Here is a 23,930-nt window from a genome sequence, read left to right as displayed (position 1 = left end):
TTTGCTTTAAATGGAGTGTTGTGGTTTATTAATTAGACTTGTTGGAGGTTAACTGTATCAGCTCTAACTACAGTAGGTCCTTGCTTTGCAGTATTCAGACTTTTAAAAAAGGTGCTTGCTCCATGTGTAAACACACCAAAATCTAAATATATTCAGTATAAAGAATTGAGAAATTAGTAAATATTCTGATTAGAGGAGGCGGAACCAATTAATGTAGAATGTAACTAATCATTTAAGCTCATTACTATTTGAGTTGCAACTAAATAAGTGTAAGAATCGGCATGAATAAATGATTCTTAGGGTTTTTTTTTCCACAAATGACTTAAAACATCTGCAGTTTGTTATCCAGATGACTAGTGCTCACTTCCCAAGTAACAAAAAAAAACATTTTTAAAAAAAATTATTGAAATTTATGTTCATTCACAGATTTTTACAACCATGAGAGTAACAGATCTTGGAAAACTATCCCATGTTTAACCCTCCTGTTGTCCTGCGGGTCAAAGTGGCCCATTTTAAAATTTGAAAATGTGGAAAAAATAAATATGTTCACAGTGAAAACTTGTACAATTTCAACATTTTTGAGGAATTTTTGAACATTTGTTGGTGCAAAAAAAAAGAAAGGCTAAAAAATTTGTTTCTTTAAGAACATTCAGAAAATATCTGAATGTTCTTAAAGAAAATATTAGAACTTTTACTGACATATGGAATCACTAGATATTTTTAGGATTTTTTTGGAAGACTTTTATTCATTTTTTGAAAATATTTACTTTTTCTGTTTTAAAAATTTTATTTCTTGCCAAATTTGGGGATTTAAAAAAAACACAAAACTTTAAAGGGAAACTTTTAAAGAATTTTTGAAAATTTCTTCCTCAAGATTTTGCTTTTTTTTTATATATAAATCTGGGGAATTTTTTGCTGAGTTATTTTTATTTTTATTTTTAGACAAGGGAACCTTTTTTTTTTTTGGCCGTAAATGAAAACTACAGGAGGGTTAAATATAAGTCGTGGAAGAAATGTGAAGCTGCGAATAATGACTAATTATAATAAATAAATCCGGTGTGTTGCGTGCGTTTATGATGACATTCGTCGGCCCTGTGCAGCCCCGTTATCATGCAAATGATGCGGGATGATGTGTCATGGCCTTTTAAGAAAAATGAGAAATAGTCAGGAGTGACGTCTGCTGCGCACAGAGGCCGGAGGCAAACTGACACTTGCGGAGCGGCGAGAGACAGCGAGCAAGAGACGGTGAGTGCAAATGCCAAACTTTACTACGTGCTAAATGCGGTCAAATAAGTCATTTTGCGCGGGGCCACGTAGCGTCCACACTTGAGGGGCGGTAAGTGGCCGCAGCACAATGCGCGGCGTGGGTTTTATTTGTCGGATAAACGAGCGGAATTGTCCGCAAGTACGAACCGGAGTGTGCACTCCCATTTTAGTCAAGGCCAGGCGGAAGGGCAGGTAACGTTAGCTACGGGCTGTGTCTTTTCCCGGAGAAAAATACGTCGCGATGCGGGTTGATTTAAAAGCTGCCGTGTCCACTGGACGCTTGAATTGTGAATTGAGCTCGTTTGCAGCGCGTTTCTGACCAGCTAGCTGTGTTTTGGTTGTACGCCGAGGGAGGAATGTGTCGGCTAGTTAGCTCGCTTGCTAACGAGCTGCGGCTAGCGGTTTGTGAAGTGTCGGCGGCCCGTAGCAGCAGTTAAAGCTAGCTAGTTAGCGGCATTTTGCTAACAAGCTTGATAACGGGACTTAGGGGTAGTTGCTGCTTTGAAGCGAGATTGTTTATGAGCAGATGCTGGCCCCACTTGCCTGGATTATAGATTATGGCATTTTAAGGATTTATCTGTAAGCGGGCTTATGATTTGAACAGAATTTGATTAATGTTATGGTGGAACGGGAGCTAATACTGTAATAATCACACATCGACGGAGTGTTGGCTACTGCCCTGTGGTATAGTAAGAGCCACAGATTGCAGGGACTTAGCATGACCTGGAGTGATAAGCATATGCTGCTGCCGTAAGCAAATTAGGTAGATTCACAGTGAGATAACCCAAGAGCTCAAATGACTTTCTCTTGTCTGGGTCCAAGCTTTATGTGAGCCACAGAAAAGGTGTGTTCCCCATCTTTAAACTATAAACACACAGCAGGTCAGCTTTATTAATAACAGATCATCACCGTTTTCTAGTGAAGTAGACCTTCCTGCAACGAGTCTGGCTGTACCAAGGGTGCACGCTTTTCACTCCGCGTGAACCAAAATGACACATTTGTCTCATCCTGTGCCCTGAATCTCACCACAGCCCAGGTGTTACAGATGAGATACTGTTGAGGTGTAAGCCATGAACCCCCCTCCCTCCCTCCCTTCTTCCCTCTCTTAGCAGTCCAGCCTGCTGTCTGGAGTCGTGAACAGGAACAGAGACTGGAAGAGGTTATTTTAGTAGGTTGCTACTCCTTTTCCATCCTATCAGCATGAAGCCTCCTTGCGCTTTGGAAAGAGGATGTGGTTACAGGTCAAGGCCTCAGCGACACAGATGCATTCAACTGACAGTGTTTGTCAGTTACAGGTCTTTGTCATAATTAAGTCACAGCGAAGTTTTGTGTGCCTAGTTGCAGTTTTGCTCTGACTCACGAGGGCCATTCAAGTTTGCAGTGGCTCTGAAAAAGGCATGCAAGAAGTGACTGTGATTCTTTCTTAGTAGGTGTAATTTATCAGTTGGCTTCAGAGGGGAAGAAATCGCAATATAATAAGAACATCTCCATTCAAGGCTGATACCAGAATCATCTTTGTGACTCAGAAGCCTTGATTTCCTAAAAGGAAATTGGTACGTGCTGTATATCAGACTTAAAGATCTTCTCTTACGGAAACACCACTTTCAAAACCTAGCATGTCTTTTTTTTTTTTTATCTCCTGTGGTAATGGTTTATTTTACAGCCTTGTAAATTCCCATTTTGGTAGAGAAGGTTCCCTGGAAAGAACTATTTAATTTGGCACTAATTCTAGTGAATTAGAGACAGAGTTTAACAGAAATTCACATTAATTTATTCCAATTGATTGCTAATTTGACTTATAAACAGCAACACATGTCAGATGTGTAGTTTCCGTACAGACAGACAAGCAGTTTAACATTTAGAAAGAATAAAATATGTTATGATAAATTGGCAATGAAACTTTTGTGTGGTTTAAATAGAGTTGTTCTTTCAAGGAAATTCTTTTTGAACTCTGCCGTTGTGCTTGAATGTAACACAACTAAATGAGCTGACTGAATGCTCTCAGGGCTGTTTTCCCTTACAGCAGTGTGTGTTAAGTAACATAGTTGTCTCCACTAATATGTATTTTTAGGAAACAGTAAGGATTGTCTGTCTTTTCCTTGACAGCTTTTCTACTGTCAGTAGCTTGTGAGTTTTTCCCCTGAAGAAAACGGGGACTTTTTTTCTTCTTTTTGCCTTAGCTCAGTTTGAGCAAGTGATGTGAACTGCGGTCTTGCTGAAGGTAATGAGTAACCAGAAGCTTATCGAGTTTTTTTTTTTTCTCTACCCCTAAACCTCAAGTAGATGTTTTCTACACAGCGTAGCTCCTGTAATTGGCATGTGGGTCAACAAGAAGCAAATGCATGCAAGGGTGGGTATCGTGCTGCTAGCTTAACCAGCGGATGTGTGCATTTTCACCATCCGCACAGGGTGCAAGATACAGAGGACGGCTGTCAGTCATCCCATCCTGCTGACTCAGTTGCTGTGACAGCTTCATTGCTGTCAGATTACTCTCAGCAGATCAGGAAATAGTGTATCCTGAATGTTGCGGTTTAGATGTGAAGCCTCCTCTCCTCTACATTTAGTTTTACAGTTTGTCCAGGCTCGCATTCGCTGCGTATTCTCACTACCAGCACCACCTAATCCAGTTTCCAGCCTTAGATGGATACATACCTTTGGCTGTAGAGGGTGAGTGATGCAGTGATGTCATGGAGAAGCATGTTTTCTGTGGCATGTGGCTTTCCCTCGCTCCTTATTTGCTGGGGTTACTACGAGAGCAGAGGAACAGCAGTGGCGTGTTTGTTTTGTTGGGAATGACAGTGTGTAGTTGAGGGCAGTGGAAACGGAGAGAGGTTCAGTTTTAAAGACTGATGGCCTTAAATGGCCTTGTGTTTGTGTGCGTTGTGAGTGTTTTGGCAGGCGGTTGAGAGAGTACAGTGTTGTGTGTAAGACGTCCTGGTATAAAAGTGTGTATGCAGACACGGGGAAGAGTGTTCAGTCATTCTGGTTTACCCTTTGGTAGAACAGGCTGTAGTCGTGTGTGGAAAACTCAATAAGAAAGGAGACAAGTGTTGCTGGCTAATTAAATATCAAGCAGAAATTGTTTGGGCCATAATCAATAAAGTCATTTGAGATGGGCAGTGCGGTATTTGTGACTTGGCAGGCATCAAGCTCAACCACTTTGCCAGTTTTGGGTGCATGAATTAACACGCTGGAGCTGAGAAATGTTGTCTTTCTGTCCTGCTTGAGCCCAACAAGACACCAATGCTCACAACCTCACTGATGTGTTTTAGCTTCAAAACTTGACTGTCTTTATTTCTATCCGTGTACATCACCTGAACATCTTCATGCAGTTTTATTGCGTGACGGGATGGACGTGGCGGAAAGTTAAAAGGAAAACAGAAGATGAAACTAATAGTGCCAACGTTGCTAAATGCTTAGACAGGAACTGGAGAAGAGAACTCACTAAACATTGACTGTCACCCATGTATGTGGGTTTTTTATGTTGCTGTTTTTGCTGCAGTAAGCAACCACATTTACATAAAGACAAAACTATATATGTCGGTTCTCCTTTCCGATGGTTACTGAACATCTGAAAATGCCAGTAATATCACACCAAACTCCCGTCCCAGTGTCAACACAAGTTATTTGCATAAAATCTGTAAACGTGGGGCATATTTACAGCTTATATTTTCTATCTCTGTTTAACAGAGCATGGCTACATTACCGTGTTTGTTTAAAAATGGTGAAATGGGATAAGATGAGAAATAATAGTTGTGCAAGCTGCGAGTAGTATTTTTAAAATCAGATTTTGCACATGCTGTCCTCACAATTTCCCCATTACTTTCTATATCTGTACACATTCATGACCATCTTTATTTTTTAACTGAGAGGAATGGCTTTTTGTTGCAGTAATTCATAGTAAAGGCACCATCCTTCTCCTGAAATAAGATGTGCCTCCACTAATGCCAGAAGAAATAACTGTATACTGTATACTGTATACCAATTTACTGTACAAAGCTACTCCATCGGTTAAGAAATGAAAACATTTAGCAGTAGACAAACACAAGCAGTTGGTCCTTTTGCACAAGTTGCAAACCAAGATCCTTATTTACACAGTAAGGTTGATGCATCACGGTGTCAGAAGTATAAGAATGGAAGTGAACAGCTGGAGAACATGCATTCTCCATAGCAAACTCTGAATCAGGCCCATAATAATCCGACTGTCACACATGAGGCTCCTGATGTCAGCTGTCATAGCAGAGGTCAGTCCAAAATGTTCAAACAACAAGCATGACATGGACATGACATGCAGATAGGTGACAAGCGAAGCCCAGCCTAATTCTAAGTATGACATTGTCTGACACTGTGCATGCACTTGACTCTGCCTGAATGTTTACATGTGAGTACAGCAGTGTGTGTTCGCTACAGCCCTGTTCTGTTTCTCCTCCATACCACGTCTCCTCCCTAATCGTTCAAGGAGAACTTCTCTTTGTGTGTCAAGGATTAGGAAATATGAATTATTCACAGTCCCGGCTTCATGTCCCACATGGTCATTGCTTGTGATTGAAGCTGGAGGTCCTTAGTCCTTTGCCCACCCCCCCTTGAGAATTTCAATGGAGTGTGCTGTAAAAAGAACAGTGTAGGAGGGGATCATCTGCTTCCCAGAATGGCTGATGATTAGCTTTTGATGGTTTGCAAAAAGGGTTGATTATCAAGCAAGTCAGTGCCGTCGTCTTTGGGATCTGATTTTTAACATGAGCTACTTTCTGATTTTCAGCACAGTCTTGATGCCGCTTTTTAAACTCATGATCCAAACGTGTTCTCTAGTGTCAAGTCCGAGGGTCATTAAAACATAAGCTAGCAGTCCTCTGGGGTGTATTTGAAGAAACCGGTTGATGAAGTGTGTTTTTGCTGACAAAGTCTGAGTATAGCATGGCCACAGCTCAAACTTTTATCAGTGATTGTGGGTCCAGAGCTGAAACAGTTACTTGATAAACTGAAAACATTTTCCAAACAAAAAACAAGTTTTGATTTGACCGGTCTTTCCATTTTTTTTTACTGTATGTTAGACATTTCTTAGCCCGCAAGATTTTTTGACAAGGTTATTGAATACAACTCAGTGTTTAGAATAATAGTATTTGATCTGAAGTTTGGTTGGTAGACGAAGAATTAGAAATCCCCCCTTTGCCCAGCTACAACTAAACTCCAGCCTCCCTGTAGCTCTGTAGCCCAGCCTGTAGTGACCCAGTTGGCCAGCCTAACTGACTTTGCGCCACAACGTGTGCCAATGATTCGAAGCCTCCACATCCCTTAAAGGGATATTCCAGTGATTTCACAATTTCCCCCCATTGCAGTTTCCACTTCCCTCAGCTGTTTTGTCATTAGTCAAAGAGACAGACGCCATATTGCATTTAACAAAAACCCAAAAATGAGAGTGACTAACAAACCTGACAGCAGGGTGTGTTTTGGTGTGTGAGTGCCAGATGATTGTGTCATTAGGAGGAATATCTGCCAGATCCATGTATCATCTCCCCTTCAGTCCCCCCCCCACACACCACAGCTGGTTTCTGTTAGAGAGGGGTCACATACTCTTCACCTCCTCCACCCTGAAGCAGCTCCACTTATGGGTGTTCCCTCCATTGTTGTGCTGCTTCTTGTCCATAACCTCCAGGAATGAGTAGAATCCTTCCTTTCTGGAGTGGAAAAACTCAGAGACCAGACTGGCTGGGAAAATTCCTTTGTTTTGCTTGAAAAGAAAGTTATTCTGAGCAGAACTTAGATTTTTGCTTTGTTTCGCTCTCTTTTTACACGTTTTCTCATTTTGTTTGTCCATTTTTTCCTCTCCTTGTCTGTCCAGTGCAGACTGTTGGCTGTCCAGTGAAGCAATCCCGCCATGCGTGAATACAAGCTAGTGGTGTTAGGCTCTGGAGGTGTGGGCAAGTCCGCTCTGGTGAGTATGCCTTCCTGCCCCCCCTTACCTCTAACACCCCTGCAGTGCGTTTCCTAAAGACTTGGTAGATAATTGTGAATGAAACAGCAAGACGCTCTGCTTGCTTTTGGAAGAAACTCTGTTAAATGAAGGCAAGGCAAGCCAAAGACTATTTTTGTGGTAACAAACTAACACAGATGGAATGGTCCTTTTGTTATGTTTCTGCTTTGAGTATTTGCTTTTGTTTCCTGACAAGTGTCCCCATCTGTGGTCATATTAGCCAGTTGTTTTTAAAAAAAAATGAATTAGCTACCTCTGTATTTTTGTGAAGAGTTGATTGGTATGCCATTTCTCCACTTGTTCATGGTTCCAACTATAGAAATTATGGAACAGTTTACAGTAAAACAACTGAAACCCAACTTCAATAAGTGCACATTTAACTTTTCCTTTTTCTGTCTTCAAGTTTGATAAAGAACAGAAACAAACAAAATGCAAGTGATGTGTTTTTTTCTAATAGCAAATTTGTCAGGAGACTAGGGATGCCTGTGAAATGTTGTTTCTCCTGCTTAGGTAACTTTGACCAGGTGCTGAAGTTGGGTTAATCCCTCAACAGGCAGGATTAAGATGTTATCAGATAAACTTGGTTAACTCCTGATGTAACCTGTCACGAAGCACAGTGCTTTATAAAGCAGAGTCCAAATTTTGACTTTTCATTTGCACGTAGGCACGCATGTCAGTGAAATTCAAGCACTGGAATTGAGTCCTACTCTTTCACCATCTTTTCTGGACCACCTTCATGAACATCCTCATCCTGGATGTCCTGTCTAGTTGGGATGATTGTAGACAGACGTGGTGCTCGGAAAAAATCTCACTTTGACTGTATTTACTGTTCTGGATGTTTTGTACCTGTGGTCTAGGAGGTCACATGATTCTGACGTCTGCTTTCTCTGTGCCTTTTCTTACAGACAGTTCAGTTTGTACAGGGAATCTTTGTGGAAAAATATGACCCTACAATAGAAGACTCATACAGAAAGGTGAGTGTCCCATGAGAGGGGAGAGGGAAGGCAAACTGCTGACTGTTAGCAGCTGCTCTGCAGGTTCACGTCATGATATTGTGAATTCTCTCATTCAGCTTCCCTCACCACCCTGTTCCTTTCTCTCATATTATTAGTTTTCTCTCTGTCCCTTCATTTCTGCCTTTATGCTGTACTTTAGACTCTTGATTTGTCCTTTTCTCCTCTGTGTTAGCCCTCTTAGCCTTTAGTGCTTGGGCCATGATATGCTCAGTGACCTGAAAATAAGCAATACATTATCTCATTCTATTGCCGTATTTCTTTTTCTTACAGCAAGTGGAGGTAGATGGGCAGCAATGCATGCTTGAAATTCTCGACACAGCCGGCACAGTAAGTGAACTCCATGCCATTGAAATCTATGTCAATACCCAGCTTTGCTGTGTATAAACACTCCTCTGTCACTTTATTGGCCACTAACATTTGTGGCGATTTGGGAAACTCTGTCTTCCAGAGTAGTTATTTATTTTGTAGAAAGATAAGTTAAATTTAGTACAAGATATGACTGTATGGCAGATGAAACATTTTATTTAAATGCTGAATGAATGAGCAGGAATTGCGTTCAGAGGTTGTTTTTACGTTAGATGCAGCCCAGTCACTATATGTTTCTTGCCCACATAAATGTAGCGTGTCCTCTTAATACCGCCACATTTATCTTAAAGTGGTGTGAGTAAGGTTATTTGTTGATGGTGCACAAGCAGCAACCGTGTTCCTGTCTGTTTTTAGTTGAAAATCAATTGGTGCTTGTGTGTGTGTGTGCAGCCAGCCTACACTACACAATACTGTGTACCTTGGAGAGATCCAAGAAGTGCATTGCATCATGTTGACTCTGTATCCATGAAAGCTTTTTAATCTTTCAACAGACAAAAAAAATGAATGTTATCTTTACCAGAACCAGTGTGACATTTTCAAATTGCTTTCATTTGTGACAAACAGTCCTAAACCCTTAATAAAGAAAGACAAGCAAAACATTCATCCCTCATATTTGACTAGTTTTTTATCAACTGATCCTTACTTATTATTTCAGCTGAAGCCTCCAGTGCATGTACTGTATGTCTGATCATATGGACTTTAGTAAATTGGTAATCGGCATAAACGACAAACAAAAACGTCAAAAGGGGTCTGTCAGGTGTGAGGCAGAACTCATGGCCTGCCCATCCTGTTTTTCCTCGTATCTAGGAACAGTTCACAGCAATGAGGGACTTGTACATGAAGAATGGCCAAGGGTTCGCCCTGGTATACTCCATCACAGCGCAGTCCACCTTCAACGACCTCCAAGACCTGAGAGAACAGATCCTACGAGTAAAGGACACAGAGGATGTGAGTATACTGTGTGTACATGTGGGCTTTCAAGCATGTTCTTATCCACTCATTTCAGTACGTTTTTCATGGTTGTAGCAGCAGATGTAGTGGAAAATAGTACAAATAAACCTCTGTACTATTTTCACGCCCTGTGTCCGTGGGCTCAGCCGCCTACATTGTTCAGGGACCTGATCACACTGTTGCTATGGATACCATTCAACACTGTAATCAGTGCCAGTAATTACAAATTTGTATTACCTCAACATAATGCAGGTGGTGTCATTTGTGTTGTCTGAACGACGCTCTGTGCAGTTCAGCCTTGGTTATATGAACATGATGCATGTCTGTGGGTTTTGTTAATTTCATCGGGGTTTAGCACAGACAGGGACTACTGGTACTCATTTAGCTAAGAGTCCATTAGAAAGTAGATTATCTTTGTCTCATTTGGAGATGTTGAACCCTTGCTCTTGGTTTTTAAAGATGAAGAGACTTTATTGTCATTGTGCAGAAGTACAACGGAATGTATGGAAGAACACAACATTTAGCAGCAGTGCAAATAAGAAAAAAATAGGTAAAAATGCTCTTTAAAATAATAAAAAGAATCAAAGTACTATATACAAAGTAAAATGGCCAAGTGATGCAGGACTGAGAATATTAAATGGTGCAAAAAGTGGAAGGTCAGTTCAGTTTCTTCCTTCAAGCCTTCTGCTCGGCCTGGATCTGTAACACTGCAAATTAAAGGTCATGTCATGTGCCACAAAAGGCTCATCTCATTATTTTCCAAGTTTCCTGTTTCTGAGCAGCACATTTCTATTTTTCTGTATCTCCGGTAAATTGTGGGGCTGCTGGAGTCGGTCCGCTCTCCATCCCCTTTCTGGTGGAGCCGATAGTGCGTCAGCAGTATCTAAGATGCCCTTTTTTGGTGATCTCTGGAGGGAGCGAATGTTACCATAACCCTCTTGCTTGCTCTTTCCTTCCCCCTCTCTCTCTCTCTGTTCCCCATCAGATGTCTATAAAGCCCCTCTGTACAATGATGCAGAAGTTTGCGTCAATCTTTTCTTTCGTCCTCTAGCTCCTTTATGTCCGTGTCTGTGCCAGTATACTCGTCTAGTTTTTGATTTGACTGGCTTTTTCAGCGCCTGTTGCTTTGTGCTCCCCCCTCTTCTCTATGGCCAGCCCTGTGGTCTTACTGTGGTCTGGCACACTGTGTGGGTGATTGGACTGTCAGGGATGATGTGCAAGGATGGCCTCAGCTCATCAAAAACACACTGGATTGTGAGGCTGTGGTGCTTTATTAGAGCGTCCGTGGTTTGGATACTGAGGTTAGCCTCAGGCTACCAGATGGATTGCAGGATCAGTGGCCCCTCAACATGCAAGAAAACGGCTTTTCTTCTGGAAGTGTGTTCCTTTTGAATACATCCTCCACTTTAAACAGTTTTTCTTATCTGGCTCTTAAGGCCGCTCTGTCAGCTATCAGTTTGGTGATGATTTCAGCCTTTACCTATGATAGCCGTGACATCTGTTTATCTTTCTTTGCCCTTTCCAGGAATGCACAGCCAAAGGAAATGCTTAACGTGTTTTCTTCTTTTTTTTTCATCAAAGACCTCAGATCTTATTTAGAGAAGGCTTTCAAGCTGTTGCAGAACTAAAGCAGACAGCATAGTTGCTGTTACAGCTGTTCTTATTCTCAGCTCTGCGACGGACCATTTACTGCAAAGCTGGAAAAATGTACACATGCACTTAATACTGCCAGGCTCAATTAAAAGGCCTTTTAATGACTGTACATTTAACACAGCGGGGTCATATTCCATCTCCGTAAAGAAGTCATTACGAGTGAAAAATAAGTAAGTGAGCACCCACCAGTGTATTAAAAGCTCACTTCTCTAACTTCCTCTACATTTCTTATGTAACAGAGGTCTTATGACTTTTCCGGGCCATCTCCGTCTCTGCTTGTGTGACTAGAATGGTACTAATGCTTGTGACTCACTACTCAATTTGCAAGGATTGGCTGCATTCATTGCGCTATTCTATACTCTCCTGTTCTGTGTTCCCTACAATCCATCTCTAGCATGCCATTGTGGGCGGGATAGGACCTGTCTGTAGCATGTTAACAGCGTCTCAACAGAGCCTCTTTGGGCTGTGTGGATTCTTCAAGAAGGCTAATGCTTCCTTGTGTGCTGCTGACACTGAACATTTTTTTTCTTCCCTGCATACCTCCATCCTTCCACCAATCTCACCGTTCTTTTTATCCCGGCTTGGCTCGGAGTTTGTGTTAGCAGGGCATACCACCGGTTCTCCCAGGACCCCTGGGAGAAATGTCGCTCAGCAGTCCAGTGTGAGGGCTTGTTTGGATATCAAACATCAAGCAGCAACCTCTGTGGGTTTAATCTAAACATTTCAGTTTCCTGTTGTCTGTCCCACAGAAAAAGAAACCTTGAATGCTCATCCTATTCCTCACAACTTCTCAAGAAGCGTGGCCACACTGCTCAAATAGCGATCCCTTAACAGTAGATTTGAGGGTGAAAAAAAGGTCTCGAGTATGAGCAAGTTGGTGCACGTCAGGCTATTACCATCTTGCTTACAAATATCCAGTTTTTCCAGATCCGCAAGACATGACTGGGGTCCCTTTCTGGAACGGAGAAGGGAGTGAAGGCAGGATTTCCCATTCATAGATTTATTTGTTGCAGGCTCACCACAAATAGATTTCCCCAGCTGATGGTATTGGCGCCTGTTGTGCTGCATGCAAAACTTTCCACTAGTTGATGATGTTTGTTGCTCGCTAAGCCGTACCACAAGTACAAATATCCTGTGAAGCCTGTGACAAAAGCCTGAACTCTCCCTCAGACTTGCTCTTAAGCCCTTCTCTGGCGTCGCACACTTTTACAGTGAGTGGTCTATTGAACCAAGTTTAAATGTGGAAATGCACTGCACGCCAAATGAAAGCACACATGAACACACACAAACGCTCTCGTACTATCATAATTCCAGAGAGCAGCCGGAGCATGGAATCCAGCTGAAATTTTCGAAAACATTCAGGAAGGAAGGCGATGTTATCCCGGCTGGGCGGGGCTGCCATGACTTCCTCCGGGCCAGTATTCTCCCTAGATAACTGGTCAGGAAACAGCAGGCAGGATGAGACGCATCCCGACACCCTGACAGCCCCGGCTCTTGCCCACTGTGACAGTCAGGGCTCAGGTTTTGCTCAGAATATTCTCTTCCTCACGAGTTTTTGTTTTTTTGACCTTGGTGGTTAAAATATCTGACTGGAGGCTCAAAAGAAGAAGTGTGGCATGTTGGGGAGATTCCACATCCAGCTGCACTTTGTGGCGCTGGTTTTGCTTAGAAATGATTTCCTTTCTAAAGAAACAAAACTAAGATAAATTACATTCCTTGCCTGTTCATATTGATCATTTAATCTCTTTTGTCACTTTGTGCAACCTAAATGATTTTCTTTGCTCTCCCACAGGGAGGGATTGATTTTCTTGATAGTCTTTGTGACCCTCCCATCCAGGCTTCAGGGTGAAATTAATAGACTTCTTAGCTGTTAATCTTCTCCACTCTTAGTTTGGGGATTCACAAATGCATAAATGAGATGCATAAATTGAGCATTTGTTAGAAAATGTTGTCTTTTTATTCCCAGGTACGTCCTTTGCACTGAAGCCTCAGATGTTCATGTTGCAATTCTGTACAGCAAGGAGGGCTAAACTGTAGATTTACTTCTGTTGTGGTTTAATGGTTTCAACTTAATATTTGGACTTGAATGTTGTAGATGGGAGTTATGGTAAATTGCAAGGAGGACGTGTTGGAAGGATTTTATGGTTTTGAAGGGGCTGTAAGTGAGGGTAACCGGGGCACCTGCTTGGATTCAGACTGGAAGTGCTAGCTGGTATACATGCCATGCCAGTGTGAAAACAGAATGTAGCATCAGTTTATTGAGATCCATTTTTGTCAGCTTTATTTGTGTCTTCTATTTGACTCCTCCTGCTCCACCCCAAGGAATCATGACTAACAGTTTGTTGCATTACTTAACATTTCTGTGAAATTCTTCGTTTTTTCCACACATGTTTGCAAAGACATCATCATGTGAAGATTGTCATCTCTAAGTCCATTTCCAATGTCTCATTTTCCCACTCAGAAGCCTTTTCTTTTATTAATATCCTTTGTAACTCATCATTTTCCTCTCTACTTGACCCTCCCTGTTTCCTCTTTTCTTCAGTTTATTTTTCTGTGCTAACTTATGAACCTGTGGACATTATGCAATGTGAAAAACATTTGATTAGCCTTTTTTTTCAAATGCATCACATCCGTAGTTTTTCTCTCTTAGTGCTGATAACTTTCCTTTTGTTAATGCATTCATTTTACCTCAGTGTTATGTAAATAGTATTTTTGTATTAGGTGGTAGAATGGTGTGGAGGATTGAAATTGTCATGGGTCCATCTTGTGCTGCTGAACTACTAAATTCTCTCTCCTTTATTCGTAGCTGTTTGAAAAGCTAAAATTCCTGCCTAATGAGTGTGTGGTTTAGATGGAGTACCCGTTGCTACGTCACATCATAAGCATGTCAGTGAAGCTTTAGCATGAACCCGCCTCAGTGCTACTCTGGCAGCTTATGTAACTTATGTAGTCTTCCAAAACTGTCTAGAGGATGGAAATTTGCACCAGGAATGGCTGAAATTCTTCTTTGCATTGTCAGAAAATAAAGTGCAGAACCTAAGCTAAGGGCGTCTGGCTAAGTTGTTACAAAATTATTTTAGCTTTTTTGGGTTACTCAGTCATGGAACTGAAATTCTGAAACATCCTGTAGGAATGCCAAATGAGCAATAATTAGGTTCTTCTCCTTCCAAATCAGGATTGCAGGCAAGTTCCTAGACACAACACTTTTGTCTCAAGCTGCAGCCATTACTTGATTATTGACACATTTTTAAAACGGTTTCTTTCTGGTGACAATCAAAGCTTGAAGTACTGCCAGGAAATCTGTGTGAACTCTCCATCATCCTAAATATGCAAGTAAATCTGCACTATTGGGGATTGAGCAGTATCTGTTGAATGTAGATATCTGGTTGGGTGTGTCTGAAATGTATTATATATTTTATATTATGTGATATTTTTAATCATTTTTATTCATTTATTTTTGTTCTATTTAACTTGCTTTGCTCTTTAAAGATTGCACTTAATTTCATTGTACAGGTTGGAATTACAATAAAAATATTGACTGACTAAAACACACTTATTTCTCAAAAAGGACAGAATATCAAATCTTCAATACAGAATGAGTTTGATATGATCTGTGTACATACAGACTTAACCTTCTCTTGTCTGTCCTCAGGTGCCGATGATCCTTGTAGGGAACAAGTGTGACTTGGAGGATGAGCGTGTGGTGGGGAAGGAGCAGGGCCAGAACCTGGCCAGACAGTGGAACCACTGTGCCTTTTTAGAGTCCTCTGCTAAGTCAAAGATCAACGTCCTTGATGTGAGTATAGCAGAAACAAAGCACCGAGGATCGTGGGCATATTGTAAATAAACAGAGTCAAACGCCAGCCAGAATGTTACGTTTATGTCTCAGGGAATTACTTCAAATCGCAATTTAGATTTTTAACAATTACAACTGGATGCATAAGCTTTGCCTGCATCAGAAGAAGGATAGTTTATCTAAGCTGTAGGCAATAATGAGCTGAGCTGGACTGTACCGGTTAAACCTTCTGTATGTAAATGTAGACGTAAATCCATTTAGTAAAGAGGTTCCTTTTTGGGGTACAACAGTGTGATTAAACTGCTTTGCATGAAAGGGGTTGAGTTTGCCAATGTGACATAACTGATTTTTTTTTTTTTTTCCTCTTGTCTTTTCTCAATTAGATCTTCTATGACCTGGTCAGACAGATAAATAGGAAAACGCCAGTGGAAAAGAAGAAGGCAAAAAAGAAATCCAACTGCGTCCTGCTTTAAAGACCCCCTTCCCCCTCGAGCCCCTGCAGCAGCTCTGAGCCAGGTGTGTGTGTGTCTACAATTTCAAAACAGATTAGTCATAAATACCCATGCAGCGGGCATATTCATGAGGTCATGATTCATAGGAAAGCTGTCAGGTTAATTAGTGTTGTGTAATAGCTTTGATCTTCCTGTGCCATCTCACATGATGTCGACTACATCAGTTGTAGTTCACCGTTCATCAGTCTGTTAGGAGGTTGTTGTCCTACTGCCAGAGTCAAGTCAGTTTTAGCTGTATAGCACAAACATACTTAATCAACAGTGGTATGGCCCCTTCTAAAGAGCCTGAGCACATAAAGGAAATAGTAAAACCTTGGGAGATGCAATTCAGAGAGAGAGCCCCCCTCCAGGCAAGGGGAGGTAAAACGGGCTATATGCGGAGAAAATGGGTTACAAAAATAGTTTCTACAATGGAAAACAATGTAGTGTTGTTGATCAGGTGTCAGAAACGTCTGTTCAGGCCCTGATTAATCCTACTGGACCCAGTATGAGTAAATTTATGCAGTTTTTGCTGCTGACTGACTGTGATCGAATGCGTCTTCTGTACTCATAAAAGTGTAGTCTTATTCCGAAGAGGAACTACTCCGTGTGACAGCAGAGGGGGGGTCTAGTTACCTTCTATAAACTACTGCAGTTGTCATCCTGTGAAAATAAATAGAATTTGAGTGTTACTGATGAGACACAGGTCCTGTAAACGTTGCTCAACATGCCGACATCCCTGAGTCACCCTTCGGAAGTGTGAAGTGCTGTCATTAGCACTTTTTTTTGCATTTTTATTATTGTTGAATGAATGAGTCACAGTTTGAAAGCTGGATTTCGATTTCAGACTTCAGCAAACCACACCAGCTGTTTGTGTCTGAGAAAATCCTGACCTGTCATGTCATTTCCCAGAAAAATGAGAATCGCTTCTCCATTTTTTCTTAGTTTTTCCCCCCCCCCAACGGTTTTTCTTTTTTTACAGTTTAGCCGGATTTCTGGTAAAGAGGAAGTCTGAGAGCTGTCACACTCTGTGAACCAGACTGTTTTATTTTGTTGACCCTTCTGAGCAGACAAGATTAACCGCCATGTATTAATTAGTCTTCATGCATAATATATGTTGGATTGCAGCTTGAGAGTAGTCTAGAGTCATGAAACCCTTTTTCTAAACACTCGTAATTGCATTTTCTATTTTATACTGTCAAACTTAGGACATTTTATTTTAGAATTACTGAAATATATACTTTATTTTTTTTAAACCGGAGCTGGCATTGTGAAGGCCTTTAGTCCAGCGTTACCATAAAGCAGTTCTGGTTGTTTTACTATTATGTAGCACCTCGCTATGAGCAGAGTGGGAAGCTCTCCAGGCATGTATATTTAACGTATACTTGTAAAACTACTGTATACTTAAGACTATCTTTTTTACTAGCCCCCCACTCTTAGGTCAGAGTTCATGTTCACTCTGAGCTCCTGATAAAACTGAAGCCCAGGTCACTCTTCCGTCACCAATTTAGCAAAGTCAAGGTAGAGAAAGTTTCCTTCAGAAGACGTCTTCAGGGAAGGCAGTTGAGGCAGTTGTGTGAGATCTTATGATGTGCACACACCCTCACATGGAGATTACTTGAGCCGGGTCTCAGTGTTTCCAAACATTGAAGGTAGTGAAGCCTAAAGGATTCAGTATGCTTGAAAGAAACTGGGGCTGTGTAATGGGTCATCTGACCTTCTATTAAAGGCCTACTCCAGTTCTATTAAAGTGTTTGTGCCTGCCTGCCTTTGTAGGCGTGAATAAAGGCAGCATCTCCTCAAAGGCACTTGGATGTATGCGCTAAAGCCGTGTGGACGGTAAGAGCTTGGCAATCCTGGACAGTCACTATGTTTGGAGACGTAATTGTTGATTCTGTAAAGTTACAAATGATGTTGCTCTTTTTTTTTTTTTTGCGCTGGTTCTCCTGTGGTTGTTGCTGGTACAGGAGCCTCTTTTTGAGACTGACATTGTTGATCACCACTGTGTTTGTTCAGTGAAAGTGATGGCGTGAACGAGTAATGAGGATTTTATAACAACAAGCTAAATGTCAACAAAGCTGAAGCTTCCTCGAGCAAGACTCTGAACCTTTAGATCAGAGAGTTTAGGCTTACTCGTATGTTTCCTCCCCACTGCCTGCTCAAAACTATTAGCATTTTATCTAAATGTGTTTCCTAACAGTAGCTGCTTCTGCTCAACGTGCTGCAGTATGTCTGTGATTTCCAAGCACATTATATATAAATCACACGTTAGAATGTGTGCATTATGTGCATCTTGGAATTATGTGCAAAAATAAAAAGCTTAAGCAATTTTTTATCATTGAAAGTTAGCTCATGGTGTTGCGTATGTGCAGACGTACTTAAAAGTGTACAGATGTGACATGAAACAAGGCGGGTTCAGTGTCAGTAGTACGACTTCTTTGTTGTGTAGAAATAAAATGGGGTGTAGCTGAACAACCCAAAGTTTACACGGCTGTTATTTCAGTGTTTTGCTCAGAGTGCAGCCCCTTAGCAGAACTTCTGATCTGTTAACACATTTGGGCAGTACCATTAGGCGGGGAGGGGGAAAAAAACTCTTTCCAGACCAACAAAGCACAGCCAACAGCAGAGAATTTCCATCTACCTTCTTCAGTTACTTTTATCTTGCAGGGTGGGTGAATGAAACTTTGATATTACCGATAACACCGGATTAGCGAAACAGACAGGACCATTGTGCCCGGCCCAGACAGCACGGTTGCTGAGCCACCCACTGCGTTCCTCGTCTGAATCCATCTGTGCTGGTCAGTTAGAGGTCCAGAGTGTATGAGAGTGGGGCCTCTGTCAGCAGAGCCCCGGGGCGGCGTCTGCACCCCCACCCCGTTCACACGCCGGCCAGCCCAATGAACCGGCACTAACGGGATTTCAGCCTCACTGTTCCACCGCTCACAACACACCAGCTCATACACCACAACAGACAGAGGGGTTCCAGTGCCAGCCACAGACAGCACACACAGAGGAGGTTAATGGGACATTTCACTCTGTGACCGTTTTCCAGCATGCTGACCTCATGAGCTGTGAGCAGGTTCAGTGGTCACCGTGCACCGGGGCAGCAGCGTTCAGGAGCTGATATCTGATATGAAGCTTTATTGATTCACAGACTGTTAGCACTTGAACTTGTGTGGTGTTTTTTTTTTCCCACTGGTTTGTGGTCAGTCTTTAAGCTGTGGCTTTGTTTAACATATATACAGGAAGTGTTTTTTTTTTTTTAAAGATTCAGTTGATTCACTACAATTTAATAAAACTCTGAACAGTCTTTAACCCTTCTGTTGTCCTCATTTACAGGCACCAAAAAATAGTGTTTCCTTGTCTCAAAAAATTCCCCAAATTTCTCCAAGTTTGCAAAACCTTCAGGAAGAAAATTCCAGTAATTCCTTAAAAGTTTCCCTTAAAATTTTCATTTTTTTAAAAAAAAAACCCTGAATTTACCAAGAAAATTATTGTAAATATTTTCATAAAATGAGTAAAAGTCTTCCAAAAAATCCTAAAAATATCTAAAGTGATTACATATATCGGTAAAACTTCTAATATTTTCTTTAAGAACATTCACAAAATAAATCGACCAAATTCACTGGATTTTGGTCGATTTTCATGTGAATGTTCTTAGGAAGCATTTTTAACATTTCTTTTTTCCCACCAAAAAATGTTTAAAGATTTCCCAAAAATGTTGAAAATGTGGACATCAAAGTTTCACTGTGAAAATATTTTTTTTCCCCCCACATTTTTAAACTTTAAACTGGGTCAGTTTTGACCCGCAGGACGACACGAGGGTTAAAAGTACATTTCTAGATCTTGCTGCTCCAGCAGGCTGCTGTCGGTGTGTTTCTGCACAGTGCTGAGCCAGATGTGCCCACATGTTGTTTTATTACCACAATATGTGTTTGTAGACTTGGTAATTGAGTTTTGGGTTGTCTTTAAACTTTGAAACCTAGAAGTTAATTTGGATGTTTTCCTGGAGGGAGGCTTTGTATGCAGCTCTGTCACAGACTTCAGATAGGCCTTTGTCACAGCAGTGTATGTATGTGTATATATATATATATGCACATAAATACCAGTCAAAAGTCTGGAGTCACTTAGAAAGCTCCTTATTTTTGAAAGAAGTGCAGTTATTTTTTTATTTTTTTTTCAGTGAAGGGAATATCTCCACAGGGGTACAGAGGAACATTTCCAGCAACCATCACTCCTGTGTTCTAATGCTACATTGTGTTAGCTGATGGTGTTGAAAGGCTCATTGATGATTAGAAAACCCTTGTGCAGTTATGTGCATGAATGAAAGTGAGTTTTCATGGACAACATGAAATTGCCTGGGTGACCCCAAACCTTTGAATAGTAGTGTGTATATTTATTGCATGGTCCTGTGCTTGAAACAAAGCCATCATTAGTTTTGTTACCAACAACTATAGTCCATAATTTCACTACCCAGAGACCAGTCAAATTGCCTCGCTGCCTTCTCAAACCACATCATGCCCTACAACTGAATCGCTAAGCTGGTAGTCATGGTGTCAGCTGGTTGTAGAGTGGCAGGACTGTGCAAATGCTCCGTTGTATTCTCCCTTCTGTAGTTACAAGGCTAAATGGAGCACAGGTGTTTGAACCTGAACAAAGATGGCATTACCACCATTAGCAGGTGCTGCCCTAAAAACAGAATGAACTAAAACAGAATGAACTACAGAGACTGATATTTTCCACCACTGTACTCTTCAAGCAACCCTGAGGAGCTCAGCACACTCCTCCATATGCTTTCTTTTAGTATCGGTGCATCGGAAGGTTTGGTTCCTTTGATTGTGGCTCAAGACAGCTTCTCAGAAGTTATGAACAAATTAAGTGATGTTTTCTTAAGCTTCATTTTGCACTGAAATCGTTTCTGCTGGCCTCACTTCCTGATGTCAAACGCATTTAAAGACATTAAAAAGCAAGTCATGGTCAGAAATACGTAACAACCTTTAAATTCAGTACGTATTTGTCTGTTTTCAGATGCAAATTAAACATTTCTTCAGTTTTTTTAAGGTCTTGGTTGCAATGCATGAAACTGTAGATAAAAGCATTAAGGGCAACATTATTAAAGCTTTTAGTTGGACTTTGAATGCTAGCTGCAGTGCCGGTCATCACAGCCTTATGTGCACATGATAAAAACCAGCACCTTTGCTTTTAGGGCTACGGTAAATATGATTTCCCTTTTTGCTTACATTTCCACCAACTCAGGTTTGTGCAGCCGGATGTAATGCTATTCTATAACCACTAGAGGGCACTGACAATTTGCAGATTGTTCTTTATGAGAGGGTATGTGCGCTGATGCTTCAAAACGAGGACTTAACCAGTGTGCTGTCTTGCAGAAATGCTGTAATGAAGAACTGTTGCCCTGATTGGAACGTGCCAGCATTCCAACAGCCCTGCCCCCTCCCTCCATCAGCCATAAACGGTGAATCAGCTGACTGAACTGCTCCTATCAAAGACGAGGATGATCTGCACGAGAGAATAAGAGAGAAAGAAAGACAGTAAGAAAGCGAGAAAGAGAAGACTCTGGTCTCTCGCCTCTGAGGACGTTCCTCTGTGTCAGTTTCAGTGTGAACCCTGAACGGACAGTCTCCACTTCTGCACCAACAAACAGCACCACAAACTGATGATAAAATGCAGCAAAGCTTCTGAAAGTTTAAAAAAGAAAAGAAAAAAAAAAAGAGTGTCCATGAGCCGCCTACGTGGCCAGAGAGCAGCCCCTTGTTTTCGTTTATTTTTTGACAGTTTAACAAAAAGAAAAATAACAGCGTCTAAGAAGGAAAAGCAAAGATAGAACTTGGATTCAGTATTTTTCATCTTTTTCAATATTGTATTTGAAAGACATGGAAGTTGACCTCTTTAGTTGTATGATTATAAATATTCTTCAAAAACGAGCATGAAAAAATGCATCAGTTATTACGTGTAGATGTTTTCAAGTGAAATCAAGTGGAAAAGTGAGAAATTTTTTATAGCCATACACCTATTCTCCATGCCTGTCATGTCAGTGATGATAGATCAAGGTCTATAATATGTATTATTATTTTATTATATATTTTTTTTCCTTGTTCGCCCTGTTGTTCATGGACTTCTCTTCTGCAAATAACTCTCTCTGATGTGACTTAATTTTATACTCAGTCACTGGGATTTCATAGCTCCCATAATATATTCTAATGCCATTTTTTGCATAATAATGCTTCAGAAAAATGGGTCTTTTATAGAAGAAATATGGGGGAAAAAAGGATTGATTTCTATGTCTCTTGAAGCTGAAATATATTATACTAAACCAACTCTAATAATGCTTCTTGTGTTTTTCTGTCAATGATGTTCCAGCTTTTATGGATTATTAAAGTACATTTTAGTACATTTTCATTATACTGGTCGATGTATTTTTGTGAATTAAACTTTTATTCAAAGTGGATTTGACTTATTTGAAATCGAAAAAGGGTAAATTAGAAGGGTTTTGTATCTCTTTAAATCACTTAAGAATTGATTCTATACATTGATTCTGTACAATACACCAATCAGGTGATCAATAGAGTCAGATGGGTGTTAGTGTGTTTGGTCTGTTTCTTTAGATGACCAGTAGGTGTCAGTGTAAGAGCAGAAATGGGCTCACATGGCAGATAAATGTGGAAGCGTCACTCATTGACAGCTGCATTCCCAGCAGCACCTTAACCCTGGTGTCGTCCTGCAGGTCAAACTTGACCCGTTTTAAGGTTTAAAAATGTGGGGGGGGGGAAAAAATTTCAGTGAAACTTCTGATGTCCACATTTTCAATATTTTTGGGAAATCTTTAAACATTTTTTGGTGGGAAAAAAAATATTAAAAATGTGAATGTTCTTAAAGAAAATTGAAGTTTTACTGATATATACTTTTAGGATTCTTTAAAAAGATTTTTACTCATTTTTTAAAAATATTTACAAGAATTTTCTTGCTACATTTGGGGGATTTAAAAAAAAACTTAAGGGAAACTTTTACGGAATCATTGGAATTTTCAGAAATTTGGGCAAATCTTTTGCTGAATTTTTGGATTTTTTTCAGACAAGGAAACGATATTTTTTTGGTGCCTGTAAATGAGGACAACAAGAGGGTTAAATAAAGTTATATAATGCCACAATTGTTCAAAATCAAAAGGGTGCATCTTTAACATAACTCCTCACTGGGTAGAATGACATGCTTCTCCTCCACCGTGTACGCTGAGCCCCTGCGGCTTGCTCCGTAATCCTACTTTCTCACCTGAAAGACAGGATTTTCTGTAATCTCTTCTCACTGATTTCCAGCGCAAAGGAAAGCGCAGGGATTTAAACGTCGAAAGAGATAGAAGGTTAAAGGCTACACTGAGGTGATGAAATGGCACGAGAGTATTTATTTCAGGAATGTGAAGGAAACGGCCAAGTGAATGCTGGTACAACGGTCTAACTGTCATGTTATATAACTGCTTACAAACCTGAGCTTGACATTTCTAACCAGGAAAGGGATTTTGGACTTTTATGAGAAGAAAAAAAAACACATCTGAGATCCCTAAGAATGAAAAGTGAGTTCACAGAGTTTATTTCCTCCTTTGCACTCAGAGGTTTTACCTTTTACAGCCTTGCTTGTTCTAGTAGTTGCTTAATGTGGTTAAAGGTAGTTAATGTTTGCCAATTTCAGCTAGATTTTGCTCTACTCTGACAAGATTTGCCATGAGGTTGCGTTTATCTCTTAGGATCACAGTGGCTGCTGTTTAACCCTCCCGTTGTTCTCATTTACAGGCACTAAAAAATACTGTTCACTCGTCTGAAAAAAATCCAAAAATTCAGCAAAAAAAATCCCCCAAATTTCTGAAAATTTGCAAAACATTCAGGAAGAAAATTCCAATAATTCCTTAAAAATTTCCCTTAAAAGTTTGATTTTATTCTTGTAAATATTTTCAAGAAATTAGTAAAAAAAAATCTTCCAAAAAATCCTGAAAATATCTAAAATGGTTACTTATATATCAGTAAAACTTCTGTTTTCTTTCAGAACATTCACATAAAAATCAACCAAAATCCAGCGAAATTCGCTGGATTTTGGTTGATTTTTATGTGAATGTTCTTAAGAAACATTTTTAACATTTCTTGTTTTCCACCAAACAGTTAAAAGATTTCCCAAAAATGTTGAAAATGTGGACATCAGAAGTTTCACTGTGAAAATATATTTTTTTGACATTTTCAAACTTTAAAATGGGTCGATTTTGACCCGCAGGATGACACGAGGGTTAATGAAAAGCTGAACAGTATCCACACATTTTTACATCACATACGGTTGTTACCTAACTCAGAAAACCCGAGCTGATGTCTTGAAATCACTTCAGCCCAAATAATCGAATTCACACTAAAGAAGTACTTTTAATG

At 40.5% G+C, this 23,930-nt stretch overlaps 1 protein-coding gene across 2 annotated transcripts; it reads left to right on the top strand.

Moving 5' to 3' along the window:
- Window positions 1–1,109: 1,109 nt before the first annotated feature.
- LOC110956405 (ras-related protein Rap-1A) lies at window positions 1,110–21,927 on the top strand. 2 transcript variants are annotated; one of them, XM_022201972.2, is made up of 8 exons: window positions 1,110–1,245; window positions 7,106–7,198; window positions 8,143–8,211; window positions 8,524–8,580; window positions 9,427–9,567; window positions 14,876–15,019; window positions 15,403–15,535; window positions 20,898–21,927. In XM_022201972.2, exons 2-7 carry the CDS (start codon window positions 7,142–7,144, stop codon window positions 15,490–15,492), a joined length of 558 nt encoding a protein of 185 aa, XP_022057664.1. In that variant the 5' UTR covers window positions 1,110–1,245; window positions 7,106–7,141; the 3' UTR covers window positions 15,493–15,535; window positions 20,898–21,927. The 2 variants fall into 2 exon arrangements, with proteins under 2 accessions (XP_022057664.1, XP_022057578.1); XM_022201886.2 differs by having other exon boundaries at window positions 1,111–1,245; window positions 7,111–7,198.
- The last annotated feature ends 2,003 nt before the right edge of the window (window positions 21,928–23,930 follow it).

The sequence above is a fragment of the Acanthochromis polyacanthus genome, chromosome 5 (genome assembly GCF_021347895.1).
Source record: "Acanthochromis polyacanthus isolate Apoly-LR-REF ecotype Palm Island chromosome 5, KAUST_Apoly_ChrSc, whole genome shotgun sequence".
In the NCBI taxonomy this organism is placed as follows: Eukaryota; Metazoa; Chordata; class Actinopteri; family Pomacentridae; genus Acanthochromis; species Acanthochromis polyacanthus.
This window is presented reverse-complemented; position numbering and strand designations above follow the sequence as displayed.

Bases quoted from the DNA above. Each gene is read 5' to 3' on its own strand.
- LOC110956405 (XM_022201972.2), top strand. From the start codon at position 7,142: ATGCGTGAATACAAGCTAGTGGTGTTAGGCTCTGGAGGTGTGGGCAAG. The intron at 8,212-8,523 runs GTGAGTGTCCCA...TTTTTCTTACAG, and splicing joins TAGAAGACTCATACAGAAAG to CAAGTGGAGGTAGATGGGCA. The intron at 9,568-14,875 runs GTGAGTATACTG...GTCTGTCCTCAG, and splicing joins GAGTAAAGGACACAGAGGAT to GTGCCGATGATCCTTGTAGG.